General features: G+C 42.9%; 1 protein-coding gene across 1 annotated transcript; it reads left to right on the top strand.

The window, feature by feature from the left end:
• The first annotated feature begins 4,312 nt into the window (after positions 1–4,312).
• Positions 4,313–5,113, top strand: LOC105673433 (uncharacterized). The gene has a single exon (XM_012369057.2). It carries the CDS (start codon positions 4,313–4,315, stop codon positions 5,111–5,113), a length of 801 nt encoding a protein of 266 aa, XP_012224480.2.
• The last annotated feature ends 10,059 nt before the right edge of the window (positions 5,114–15,172 follow it).

Here is a 15,172-nt window from a genome sequence, read left to right as displayed (position 1 = left end):
ATATTTCAGAACGTTGATTTAATATTTCTTGCTTATTGGGCATTGTGTCTTATAACAGAGAGAAATGTCAAAATATAATATTGCCTAAAGTACAATCCAATAAAAACTGTTAAAATTAAACAATATATATAATAACATATATAATAACATATATTATAAAATATTTTTTTTCTACTGTGATAGAAATAAATTTTATATTTTGATGTGTATTTTAGATACCAAAGTAAACGCATAAAATAAGGCTAATTGTAAATATTTAAAAGAAGTATATATTGAAACAGATTATTGCAAATCACAAAATGAATGTTGTTTCTTTTATCAAGATTTTTTTACAAATAATACATACAAAAAACTAAAAATACCTAAATTTTTCATGCTTTACAAATAAGTTATATGACATATGTCATACGTGATATAACTAATATATAATATAAGCTATATGACATATACATTTATTATAAAAATATATACAATATACAAAATGATATTAACTTTTTACATAGATATTTTGATGTAAATATACATAATATGGAGCATATAATATACATAATATACCCAGTAAGCAAGAAATCATTGATGTAACGTTATTTTAACGATATTTAGTAATATATAACATTGTTAAATATGTAGGTTTTAACGTTCTAATCGACGTCATTATAAACAAACTTTGATACTGATTTTAAGGTTTCAATAACGTTAAAATGGGAGTGTCTTAATATTACAAATAATGTTGTGCAAATGTTTTTTATAATTTTAATATAATGTTTTTCATATAACATTAAATAAATGATTAGATTTAAACTTACTTTTAACCTTATTTTATCATTATATCAACATTGACACAATATTAATATTTTATTATTTATTTCATATTCTTAGTAAATACAAAGTAACATAACATTAATATTATAATTTTTCCACTCAATAAAGTACAGCAAGGTATGTTATATTGCAGTTAATTGTTAAATAATTCAACAATGTAACTGCTAAGTAATATATACCTTGCTGTACATTATTTCTTTTTTTTAGAGTTGGTTTGAGGGCTAGAAGGGCCCCTCGGGGCGAGGAAATCTTCAACAAGACACCTCCCGTCGTGCAAGGACTAAGGATTGCAAGCCCTCAGCCTGACGGTAGGTAGTGTCGGATTCACCGCCCATCCTAACCTTGGTCAGGAACAGACGGTGCCTACCGACTAAAACCTCGCCTCGGACAAATCCATCGTACCATCTGCCATGTCAAATGAGGGTCAGGGTTGACGTACAAGCGCATAACTCCTGGCCCTAACCTAGGCTGATCCTAATTGGGATTCAGATCCTGGACGGTCCGGTGTTGGTCCGAACTTCCCTGTCCCGCTACCTCCTTCACGGCCCGGTTCCCTAATGGGGCCCGGGTCGCCGGCCTCGGTGGGGGGATGTGTGTGCCTGGCTGGGATCAGTCCAGGTGTCCTGCAAGGGTAAAGGCCGGGAATGTTCTCTCAGTCTTCTGAGGAAGGACAGCCCGATGTGTCTGAAAATATCAGATACATCGGACTGGGTCACCCTATAATCTCCTATGAGATGAAGGTGACGGCGATGGTCCGGGGCGGATCCTCTGGGGAGTCTCCCCTGGTTTCCGGTCCGGTCCCACGGCCGAAGCCGCCCGACGCGTGGTTGGATTGGGCCCGGTCGCGTTTACTCACAGGGCAGGTCGGGCTCTTCAGCCTTGGCCGGCAACCGACCTAGGAGAAGGAAAACTCCGAACATAAACCCGCAAAAGAAAACTGTGTTAAAAATTACAAGTTATGGATTTAATGGAATTTAATGAAATGGACTTACAATCACAGGGGAGGTCGGAGTGCCCCAGTGGTCGGCGTATTCAGAGGTATTGTCCCTGCCTCTAATACGTCGTCATCAAGCAAAGGGCTGGCTGAGTTGTTGGTGACGAGCGATTCAGCGAAACCAGTTATCGTCTCTAATGAAGAAGTAAACTACGAAATAAGAGAACAACCAGGAATGAGTACAATTGGAAAAGCCTGGAATGATCAAGAAACAGAAAATAATGGGTTTTTACCTTCAAGTATCTTACAGGTACAGTTACAGGAACAGGAACAGACATATAGACCCGATATTAATATGGATATTGGAGCCTCGCCAGGAATACTACCGGAGGTCACTATCACTCCAGTTACAAGAGCCAAGATAATACCTAAAAAAAAGGTTCAAAGCAGTAAGACAGAGGAACATAAAATGATAGATTATATGGACCTCACAGCAAACTCAGATAATGCCAGTGTAGGTAATGAAAGTGCAGCCTCATCCAGGAAAACTGCAAAATCAGGTTCGAGCTGTAAACAAAAGAAAATTGCCAAAAAAAGGAAATGTAGAAAAACCATGGAAAATTCCTCTTCTGAGGAAGAGGGAGCAACAAGAGGAGGTTTAGACCTTAACTATGACCAGCGATTGGAGGCGGGATGCAAACTGGCTGAGCTGGCAGATAGTTCTACTGCTGAAATATTGGCCGAGGTAACAGGATGGCTGAAAGAAGTCGATGAGTCACGAGCCAAGTCCAAAAACTTGAAGGGTAACCTGGACAGGAAAATAAAAGTAAATACACATGCAACTATGGAAGCAATAGATCTACTTGCTAAAAGAGCAATACACAGTGGAGATACAAAATACCTACAAGAAAAAGTAAATAAACTAGGAAAAGAGATAACTCTTATCAAGCATGAAAATGAATTGCTGAAAAAGAGATTGAACCAAATAATGGCTACTGAAAAGGAGATTCTCTCTTCTCCTACTAAGGACATGGAATCTATCTCTCACGATAAAGAGGTCAACTATCCCATAGTAGAAGAGATGTACGTTCCACCGGCAATAAGACCTCCGGTTAAAGGAGTATCTAAAGTAATAGATGAAGGTAAGATACTCAGAAACAGAGTAATAAAAGGTGGTAAGTTACAATTCGAACAGGAGGTTGTCTTGGAAAATATCCCTCCTATGACAACAGTAACAGGTACGAGAGGCCAGGATCAAACATGTGAGATTCTTACTGCGATTAATGGTCTAACAATGGTAGTACAGAATTTAGTTCAATTACAATACAAAGGAACTATAGGAAACAAAGAAGAAAAGGTACTTCTAGAACAAAATAAAAGGGCGGAGATACTAGATAAAAATAAAAAGAGAACAAAAAATAAATCACTAAAAGACAATACAATACTTACCCAGAAGAGGACTGGAATCACTGCTACGAAGTCATCAGGGGTGGCGACAAGTGCTGATCCAACTGTGACTGCAACTGCTGCTCCATCTGCTGACAAGTCTACTGCACCTGAAACAGAAAAAAGAGTTAATACAAAAGAAATGGAAATAGGAAAGAACGATACTCAACAACAAAACCTGCCATGGAATAAAGTTGTTGGTAGGAAGGCAAGGAAAGGAAGGAAAGAGGAAAAGACCTTGCAGAATATTCCACCACCTATAAGGAAAGGAAAGGAAAAGTCTATGCTAAAAAGTAAGGAAAGAAGGCTAATGCGTACTTCCGCAGTTACCATCACACGCATAAAAGGAAATACCGCGTACTCGGAAATCCTTAAAGAGGCACAAGCAGCGATAGATTTAAATGAGCTAGGAATTACAGATATAAAAACGATTCCTTCATATACAGGAGGAATGGTAATTGAGATTCCAGGAGAAGAATCTAAAGAGAAGGCTAATATACTAGCTGAAAGATTGCGGAAAGTATTCGAAGAAAGGGAGGAAATTAAAATCGGGCGTCCCACCCAAAAAATGGACCTGAGGATATCAGAGCTTGATGAGTCTGCAACATCTGAGGGGATAAGCCAAATAGCGGCAACAGTAGGCGGATGTCACAAAGATGACATACGCTGTGGTCCTATTAGGCGCTATAAAAGAGGAATGGGATCAATTTGGCTACAAATGCCTGCAATAGCAGCTATTAAATTAGCCAAAGAAGCAAAAATACGAGTAGGATGGACGACAGCCAAAGTAGAGGTTCTTCAAAAAAGGCCTCTACAATGTTACAGATGCCTCGCTAGGGGACACACGCGTAACAGGTGTCCCCCGGAGAATATAGATAGGTCCTCCTACTGTTACAATTGCGGAGAAATAGACCACAAGGCGGAAGCTTGTACAAGAAAAGTCAGCTGCCTAATATGTAAGAGCAAAGGACTTAAAGACGGTCACAAGGTGGGCAGCCCTGAATGTCCACCTTGCCCTCCATCTAAATGGAGGCCAAATGAGTCGAAGCTAACGGTACAACAGCCGAGAGAGGATACAGACATGGAGGTAGAGGACAACACTGTACGATAATGGCCCTCACGATCATCCAGACAAACGCAAATCACTCTGGCGGGGCCCAAGACCTCCTCCTTCAAAATATGAGGGAGTGGAGAACAAGTCTCGCCATAGTAGCAGAACCCTATATGATACCAGAGAGTCCCAGATGGTGGGGATCAACTGGCAAATTTCCCAAAGTGGCTATCATATGGGGAGGGGGCGATGTAGGAGATAACTTTCCCTGCACACTTCTGACAAGAATGGTCAACTGGGTGGCTATCGAGTGGGGTGAAATTATTATTGTGGGTTGCTACTGCTCGCCGAGAATGAGCGATATACAGTTCGGGGCTTTTCTCAACTTGGCAAGCACAATGATAGACCCTAATCTAAGTAGACAAATCCTACTATTGGGAGACTTTAATGCGAGGTCTCTCCAGTGGAACAAAAAACAAAATAAAAAAGGTGAGATACTGGCAAACTGGGCTGTAGGCAGGGGCCTCACTCTGGTCAACAGAGACTCCACGACTACGTGCGTGAGATCCCAGGGAAGCTCTACGGTGGATCTTGCGTGGGCTACTCCTGCCATGTATAGTAGAATACGGAAATGGTACGTGGACGGGAATAATCCCTCAGCCTCTGACCACCTTTATATCAGGATGACCCTGAGATCCACATTGGCTCCGATCAGAGAAAGAGCTATAAAATCGAGAAATAAGTTTCCTAGATGGAACGGGAAAAAGATAAACCCGGATCAATTATTGGCTGCGATCATGGCCAAGACCTGGTGCGATAGAAGACATCTGGAAGAAAGCGTCCAAATACAGGTGTCTTAGTTAGAGGAAGCTCTACGTGAAGCCTCGGATATGGCAATGCCAAGAGTCAAAAAACACCGCCAACAGAACACCTATTGGTGGTGCGAGGAAACTGCGTCTATAAGAAAAGAGTGTATAAAAATAAGAAGGCAATTAACTAGAAGGAAAAAAAATGCGAAAGAAAATAGTACTATAATAATTACACTAGAAGAAGAATACAGAGAGATGCAGAAAAAGTTACGGCTAGCAATAAGAAGAGCTAAAACTAACGCATGGAAGGATCTCATGGCAACTATCGATCAAGACCCCTGGGGTCGTCCTTTTAAAATAGTAACTAGGAAACTATGCCCCCAGGCAATGCCATTAGTGACCACATTATCACCGGATAAGATGGAAAAAATAACAAACACACTATTTCCAAGAGGAGAAACAATCCAAAGATCAAGGATAGAATATCCAACTTGGTATCCGGAATTGGATGTAAAAGAACACGAGGTCAAATTGGCCATGAGCAAGATTAACAACAACAAGGCACCAGGTCCAGGAGGAATTCTAGGCATAGTGATGACAGGAACGGCGAAGCACTTGCTCCCTTTGTGGGCAAAGTGTTTCACGTCTTGCCTCAGGGAGGGCAGATTCCCGGATAAATGGAAAGTCGCGAATCTCGTTTTGTTAAAGAAAAAGGAAGGTCCAGCGGAAGATCCCAGCTGCTATCGCCCCATATGTTTACTCGATGAAACCGGGAAACTTCTGGAAAGAGTGATCGTAGAACGGATCCATACCCACCTGAGGGACAGTGATACCCTCTCCGATGAACAGTTTGGGTTCAGGAAAGGAAGGTCCACAATCGACGCAATAAACAGATTGAGATCCCACGTCCAGGAATGCACCAGACAAGATCGAATAGTGGTTGCAGTGGCATTAGACATAGCAAATGCATTCAACTCTCTGCCTTGGAAAACTATTATCAACGCTATGAAAGACAAGGGTTTCCCAAAATACCTGTTGAGGATAATCACTGATTACCTTAACAATAGATGGGTAACCTATATGGACCAGAGTGGTGGGATAACCAGAAAAGAGATCACTAGGGGTGTCCCTCAGGGATCGGTTCTGGGTCCCACCCTCTGGAAGGTGGGATACGACAAGGTGCTACAATCTACGGCCTTATCGGAAAACAGTACGGTGATATGCTATGCTGATGACACGATCCTCTTAGCACATGGACATACTATAGAGGAAGCTGCGCAAAGAGCAGAAATTGCAGCTGCGGCTCTTATCCTAGAAATAGAAAAGCTTGGATTAAAAGTAGCCCCTAGCAAAACTGAAGCAATGGCGTTTCCGGCGAGCTCTGTTAAACATAAGATTTATACGCTAGTAAAAGGAGAGTTGGTCCAGATCGGAGACAGCATCAAATATCTGGGAATAACAATAGACGGAAACTGGACATTCGTCCCGCATTTTGAACGTACTGTTCGAAAGGCGGAGCAAATGTTCAGTGCTCTTTCGGGTATCATGCCCAACTTAAAGGGCCTGAAAGAACAAGTAAGGAGGCTGTACTCCAACATTATAAGCTCGGTGCTCCTTTACGGGGCTCCAGTGTTGGCGGAGGATGTGGCCAAAAGTGTAAAAATAAAAAGGATGATCTACAAACTACAAAGGAAGGTGTGTCTTCGGATATGCTGTGGATACAGGACGATTTCCTTTGTAGCCGCAATGATTTTGGCGAGGAATATTCCTTTGGACCTGAATGCAGCGGTCCTGAGTAGGGTTCACAAACAGTGGAAGAACCTAGAGCGAGAAGGTTTACTTATGGAATATTCGTCCAAGGTGAGGCTGTGCTTGCACGCCAAGAGAGAGGCGCTCAAAGAATGGAGGACAAGAGTAACAAAGGTCCATAACACCAGTGGGACTAGGGTTACGCAAGCGATTGTCCCACACCTGGAGGATTGGTACAGTATGTACAAAGGGTGCTCAACATTCCATTGCACCCAAATAATCTCTGGGCACGGGTGCTTCAAAGAGTACCTGCTCAAAATTAAAAAGGCCACTTCTCCGGATTGCGAGCATTGCAACACCGGAACAGACACGGCTCAGCACACTTTGGAGGTCTGCCCTGCCTGGAATCAGGAGAGGGAGACGCTTCGGGGTGTGCTGGGTCAAGGAGTAGGACTGACACTCTCATCCATAATAAAAGAAGTCATCAACAACGACACAAAGCGGAAGGCTTTTATCAGTTTTTGCGCAAAAGTAATGAGAGCCAAAGAAGAAGCGGAAAGGGAGAGGGAGAGGTTGAGACAGGTTGTATAACTTAATGCAACCCAATCGGCATCTGCCTCTCTCCTTCTTGTGTCAACATCTTAGCTCCTGTAGAATCAGTGTCCTTGCATAGGACACTGTTGGAGTTTTCATATATAGGGGACATTCTCCCTTATACGAGAAGAATTAATCTTTTCCTCCTAGAGGGAAAGAATTATGCTGACCAAATGGTTAGAAGATAGCCCGAACGTGTAAGATCTCCTCGGAGAATAGCTGAGAGAGGGGTGATGATATGCCCCATGGGTCTTCCGCCTCTCTCTCTATAAAGGCTGGGTCAAGTTTTTACGAAGGAGGGTTTTTAGCGGGTAGGTCCTTGCGGTGTCCTGACACTTAGTCAGGACGAGAGCTGCGAGGGAATCCCGCACTCCCCTGCAGTACGGGCTGCGGGGGGTCTTTTGAAGATTTTCCCACCTTCCGGAAAAAAAAAAAAAAAAAAAAAGACGGTAAGGTTCAGGACCACGCGCTTTCTTCAGGTCTGCCTGAGGCGGACTGGTCGAGTCCTCCCTCGGTCTTTTCGCCTCTCCCGTGTCCACCGTCTCCGTCTCCATTTCGGGGGGGGCAACTGAGACCGCGCACTCGTACTCGCACCACCACTGGACGTAACGCCGCCACGCACTTCCCTCGTAGGGGGGGATAGGGGGACAGTCCACACTCCCAGTCCTGTGGTCCGACGGTCGCCCGTTCAGGGCACAAACCGGGCAATGCGGTCTTTCCCTGCAGGAACCCGTAGAGCGTCCCTCCACACCGCACCGATAACAGCAGCGGGCCCGATCCACGTTGGATGGGCACCGCTGCTGCACGTGTCCACGATCCAGGCAACGGAAGCACTGGGCCGGACAGCTCTGAAGGAGCTCCACCTTTACTAAGGTCCACCCAATGTCCATTGAGCCCGCCTCAGCGAACTTCAGTGCCGCGTCCGCAGGGCACTGGGCCCAGGCCAGGTTCAGACTCCTACGACCAATGGTCTAGACCTGTCCCAGTCGGACCTCCTCTCCATCACAACCCCCCTCCCGGGAGATTGCCACTATCTCCTCACGGGTGATAGAATCCTCCAGGCCAACGAGTCGGATGTCCATCCTTCTCGAGGGCTTGGAGACCCTTACCTCACCAAATTGGTCCGCCACTGCGTCCTTTATCCTGATAGCTAGGGCGTCTGCCTTCATTTTGGACTTCTCACCGAGTATCTCTAGCAGAATTCCCCTATTCCGCGCCTTCCTCATCCGCAGGGATTTTATATCGAGGTCCCTGAGATTTATCTTCTCCTTCGCTTTCCGCAGTACGTCCGCGTAGCTGCCAGTGGCGGTGTTGATTGCCACTGCGGCAGTCCGCGGGAGTCTTCTCCTGATCCTCGCGCGGGAAGGACCGCCCTTCGAGGGCTGCGTCGCCCGTGTCTTTCCATCCTGTAGTGGTTGCAGGGGGTAAAGGAGGCCCCTGTGGTCCCTTTTCCCTCCTTCTTCTGCCTCCCTTCCCGATCAAGGTCCACTCAGCGGGTGGTTCCGCCTCCGAAGAAGGGAGGACGGGCTCCTCGCCCAGTGGATCCCCTCCCCCCCCCCGGCATGACCTCCACCCTACGGGGTAAGACGGACATCCGAGGGGCGGTTTTCCCTTTCTTTTTTTTCATTTTCTTACTCCCCATTCCCTGGTCGCGCGCCGGGGCAGGAGCGGCTCGTCCGCCCTCCTCAAGGCGCGTGATACGATCCTCCATTCTTTAAATGGATTCCATCATGGAGGTCAATGACCTGTTGACCTCCGTGAGGATCCGAAATCCCACCCCACCATCGTCCGGAGTATGACGAAGGGCCTCCATCCCCAGGTCCATAGTGGGGTTGATCGGAGTGACGGAAGCGGCACCCGTGCCACACCCATCCAATCGCCCCATCGGGTCTCTACCAAGGGTAGAAGACCTTGGATCCCTAATAATGGGCCCTTCCACGATATGAGGGTTAGCCTTAAGAAAGCGAATGGCGCTCTCCTTGGCCAACTTCCTCAGGAGGGACTCATTTTGGGCCCTATAGGCCGTGTTGTCCCCCTCTAGAACATTCACCCGGGACCGCCAGTATCCCGGGTCGCCCACTTTATTAGCCCTATTGGAAAGGGTCCTTAAAACCTCCCTCAAGAGGTACACGTTCACTTTAATTTAACCACTGAGAGAACCCTTCATATTGGTGGTTTTAACCCTCGCATCCTCGATCTCGTCCAAGCACCTATCGGCATGGACGACGATCTCCCTAGAGGTTCCGCGCTCCATCTGTTTCAGACAATGCTCGGCCGCACCGCGTTGTCCTCTAGTGAGAGGAGGGGGACGAACCATGAGCATGGAAGTCCCCTTAGCCTCTATATCCTCCTCCGTTGGCGGAAGATTCCCCCCCCCCCCCTTCAGGGTTTTCTTCTTTCTCTCTCCTTCCGATCCTGAGGTGGACAGAGCCTTGAATGAACCTGATCCGTCCTTTCTGGGTCTTCCCTGGGCTCTATGGAGCAGCGGGAGGCGGAATGGCCCCTCGGGCTGCTCTCCTCCAACGCTGGTCCGAAAAGTAGGCCTGGAAGGGCCCGCCTCTTCGCCCGAGTCCTCATACTCCCAGTCCGGGTCCCCTGCTCTGCTGGGAGGGCGTGGAGTGACGTCCTCCTCCCCAGAGGAGTTGACCAGCTCCACCACCTCCATGGCGGATTCCGCGCCCCTCTCCTTCTTCTTCCCTTTTTTAGGAACTGGCTCCCTCTTCACACGGACGGTGCCGGGAGCCAGCCTTTCGAGGGACGTCACTCTGGGCCTAGAACCCGAGTCCGACGAGTCCGTGTCCTCGAACAATGTCCTGATAGAGGGCACCTTGCTAGGCTCTGAATCAGGGGAGCCGACACCTCCCCTGAGTCGAATAAGGGTGTGGTCCGCCTTTCGCGGGGAGTCCCGCACTAGGCAACCGTGCTCAAATGGTCTGCCCGCTGGGTCTGTCCCGTAAGGATTTCTCCGCATCCTTAACACTTATTCTTCTTCTTTCAGGTCCCCGCCAAGCAGATCGACGCTCGCCGCCAGGATCACGCACGCACTAAGGTAAACTTCTTTTACCCTTCCAGAATCCCTATCTTGACGCATATCTTTGTATCGGGTCCATACCCGAATGATGACGTCAGCCAGTTACCTCCTCGTAGTGTGGAAAGTGCTCTCTCCAACCAACATTTTCTCCGACTTTAAAAGGTCCCAGGCCCTATTAGAGTCAGACACACAGTCACTCCTGTTATGCTTTAGCCTGTCTGTAATAAAACAGGAGATTTCGCATAATTCGAGCACGAATCCCCGGTATTTACCCGGATAATTACGCGTCAAAAGAACTGCCTGATTGAGCAGCACGCGTGCTGCACCAATCACCAAATTAACTGCCGGACTCGGTGGACACCCGACAGTCAGCTCGACGCAGGATGACAACGCAGCAGAGGCCGGGACAAGACCTCCACTACGCCGGTCCCTGGGGGTCCGAATCCCCCGCGACGGTAAACGTTGTCCTTGTTTATCTGCCATGTCCATATATAAGATAAATGGTTTGTTAACAGTGTGTCCTTCACCGGATTTATTTTCAGAGTTTTTCCTCTCTTAGGTCGACTGCCCACCCAGGACTAACGAGCTCGACCTACCCGGGTCTTTTTATAGAGGTTTTATCACCCTCGCAGCCCGTGCTAGCACAACGCTAGCACCGGTCCCCGGCTCCATAAACTGGGGTTACGGTGTGAGACGCCTCGCCCTCCTTCGTGCAATGCGGGGCCCAGCCGTTATGTCGGAGCACGGGCGTGCTAACGAGGCTGGCTAGGCCCCGAATTTTTTATTGAGGTTTACTCCTCTATCCCGGTGGAGTGAAAAACACTCGTAACGGGTCCAGGCACCCGGGTGATTGAAGTCAGGGCCGCCAACCCCTACCGGCGAATTAGGACAAGTCCCTTGAGGAGTCGCCGGACTCCCGTTCCCTCCGTAGAAGAAACCGTGCGCTCTTAGCACCGTGAAACGACTCCAACGAGCCATCCCACGGTGAGCCCCCTCACGACAAGGTGGCGCACAACGAGGAGGACATATTTTATTATTTATTTCATATTCTTAGTAAATACAAAGTAACATAACATCAATGTTATAATTTTTCTACTCAATAAAGTACAGCAAGGTATGTTATATTGCAGTTAATTGTTAAATAATTCAACAATGTAACTGCAAAATAATATATACCTTGCTGTACATTATTGAGTGAGAAACTATAACATTGATGTTATGTTACTGTGTGTTTATCAGAAATATTATTATAAATAAATAATAAAATATTAATATAGCGCCAATGTTGATATAATGATAAAATAATTATTTAATTTTTATTATAATCAATAAATTATTTATAAATTATTTTAATAAGTTACTAAAATGTTTCAATATATATTTTTTATATGTAAGGATGCAGAAAAAATCTTGGTACATTACTAGATGAAAATTATTTTATGGTCATCTCGCTAGGAAAATGAAACAAATTATTGTCGGGCAGTATACATACATATACAGGAAAAAAGTTTTTTCTATAAAAATACATTATTATAAATTAAAATAAAATAAAAATGTAAAAGAATGTAAAAGAATAATTAATTAAGAAGTAAAAATATTTTTTTTTAATTTCTAATATTATTACAAATATATTATATGTTTATTTTGCTTTATATTCTACGTATAATATGTATTGCATATAACATATACAGTAGCAATGCCAAAAGTATTACAGTATTATATAACATTGCATTGCATAATACTGTATTTTAAAACAAAAAATAAAAGTTTTTTAAATAAAAATAAAATTACATTTTTTTTTAAAACAAACATTACATAACAACTTTACATGGCTGCTTTTTTAAATTCCTCTTTTTTTTGTTTGCGGACATTGGCAAATCTAAACCATTCCATGACAGAATGTTTGAAGTGTCTTTCAATTGTGCGAGGATATGTTGCTCTAAAAGTTTTTGAAAAAAGAAAAATGTTATAGATAAAAAGGTAGACAACAGATACATTAATCTTATCGTGTTTTTAATGAGATGCAAGTGATTAAAATTTCAATATTATGTGAAATATCATGTAAAAATAAATCTAATTTTTCAGAAAGTTTATTAAATAATTATGAGAATCCGAATCTGTGATCTGTGAGAGAACATTACGTTGGACAGACAAGTTTAATTAATATCTCAATAACTATAGTAAAAATTGCACAATGGTACAGGACTTTTCTCTGTTCAACACAATATGTCTTCTACTTTCTCGTGACTGCTTTTCCTATGTACATATTATCAGACACACATACACAATATTGGTTTTCATAATGATTTAATAAACTCTTAAAAATTGGAATTGATATAACATATTACATATCACAGGTACATTTTATATATGCAGATTTTGTTTCCTGCTTATTTTACTATCTCCATCTTTTTATATTACAAAAAAATGTGTTAGAAAGAAGTTGTTTGTCGTTGAAAAAAATAATTTTATGATAAACAAATTTCTCATTTTTATTATTTTAAAAAGTAATTGTAACTTTTGTGTTTTAAAGTCATTAACATTTTTTGCATAGTAATAATGATATAATAGTAATACAAATTAATAGCATTATTTTTATTACCTTTTTTTTATAGATCACAAAAAAGCGAATTCAAGCATGTATCATAAGTTCTCTTTAAAAAACCTTTGATTTTTTGATTATAAAATATTATAAAATATTATCTTTCCGACAATAAGTTCTTCGTAACCATTTTTTTATGGTACCAAGATGACGAAAATATTAAAGGAAGTGCGATAAATGAAGTATCTTTTATAAATATATACATGCAGTAGGTAAGGTAAAGTAATACATATATACAGCGAGCTTTACAATCTGAGAGAAAGAAACATTTTTATGCAACTATTAATGAAAGCAAAATTCAATTAACAAAAATAAGCAAATAAAAAATGATGAAGTATGAGAATATAAATTGAGTACAAGTTAATGATTATCATATTATTCTTTTTTTTATTGCGTTAAATATCATTTCTGATGTCCTGATTTGTTAATTAATTTTTTCTTAACCAGTTGAGTGGTAATGTATCACATATGTACAAAAAAAAAGTGCCAAACGTGGTAATGTATCATATATGTACATTTCTAAATAACTCTACTCATTTTCAACAGATTTGCACAAAACTTGATATCTTAAGGTTTTTTGGGCTGCTAAATTCAAATCTGTTGTCAAAATTGCAAAATTTAAAATGGCGGATCCAATATGGCGACTGTTAATTGTTAAAACGACTAAAATATTGGAGTTAGGTAAAATATGTATAAGACCTTATTTGTAGAGCTTTTTATAAGTTTCATTTTTGTTTGACAACTTTTTCTGTACAACAAATACTTTCTGAAATAATTAACAAAAACAGTTTTATTTTTGAACCTTTGAGGGGAGCTGGGGGGCGGAAGGGGCATTTGCGCCAAAAATCCATTTGGGAATATTATTTACTAGATAAAATAAGTATTTAGGTTGAATATAAGCCAAATCGGAGGTGATAGCTTTTTGGAAGTCCACCCCTCTTTTTTTATTCATCTCCATTTTTGACTAGAAAGACGTAGTTAAATTTTCAAAAATCATTGTTGTTGTCTTGAAACGCCCTTTCAAATGATCCCCACTCGACCATAGTGCCATTTAACATTTTGCATCCCTATTCTGCCCCCCGCCCTCCAGAGCGTGGGGGGGATCCACACCCATTCGAAAAGTTGCTTTGTCGAAAACTTTGAACCCATGTTTCACCGTTTTTCGATATTTTAACTTTTGGCTCTTACCACTTGTGGCACAAATCTTTCGGAAAAGTCTATCACTCAACTGGTTAATTATTAGATGATAAATACAAACACTTTTTGAATCAGACTGTAATTCCCGAGTACATATTGATTGCGTCACTTTTGAAAAACTTACTTTTGATGCTCATCATAGTATGTGTATCTCCAATTTTAAAATTATTTTTCTGTCCCGTCCAGGAACACATAGACGCTAAATTATCAGCAAATGTTGCTGTCAAAGTTCTTTTAATAAAATCTCTTTCATTTTTTCCTCCTATTAATAACATTTTATTAACCTGTTGTAACGGTGCGAATTTATCTCGCGATCTTATTGCTAAGCGCGGAGTAGCTCGCCGGTGCCAGGATTCGGGATAAGCGGTCAGACGGGGAGACTCCAATCAAATAGATCAATTTGGAGGTAAAAATAAATATATTTTTAACTAAAGAGTTGGTGATACATTTTACAAAGCAATAATTATAAAGAGCAAGCGGTAGCCATTACAGCAAGCGAGTGCGGCGTGCAAGCGAGAGCGCGAGGAAAGCGTATAGAAGTAACGCTGGTAACGCAAGAGTGAGACCAGAATCTACCGCAAAAGAATATAAGCTAGAAAAGGATAAACTAAAAGAATACAAACCAGAAAATCTAAACTAGGAAGCGCGAACTAAATACTACTTAATCCTACGGAGGAACGGACGGTGTATACGGGACGTCGAGTGCTCCCGACGGAGACAGAGTGCTCCCTGCTCCTAGCAGAAAGGAACGGTATACGGATGCCGAGTGCGCCCGGCGGAGACAGAGTGCTCCCTGCTCCTGGAGGAAAGGAACGGTATACGGATGCCGAGTGCGCCCGGCGGAGACAGAGTGCTCCCTGCTCCTAAAGGAACGGAAAAGTATATGGATGCCGAGTGCGCCCGGCGGAGACAGAGTGCTCCCTGCTCCTTGAGGAAA

The sequence above is a fragment of the Linepithema humile genome, chromosome 6 (assembly GCF_040581485.1).
Source record: "Linepithema humile isolate Giens D197 chromosome 6, Lhum_UNIL_v1.0, whole genome shotgun sequence".
In the NCBI taxonomy this organism is placed as follows: Eukaryota; Metazoa; Arthropoda; class Insecta; order Hymenoptera; family Formicidae; genus Linepithema; species Linepithema humile.
This window is presented reverse-complemented; position numbering and strand designations above follow the sequence as displayed.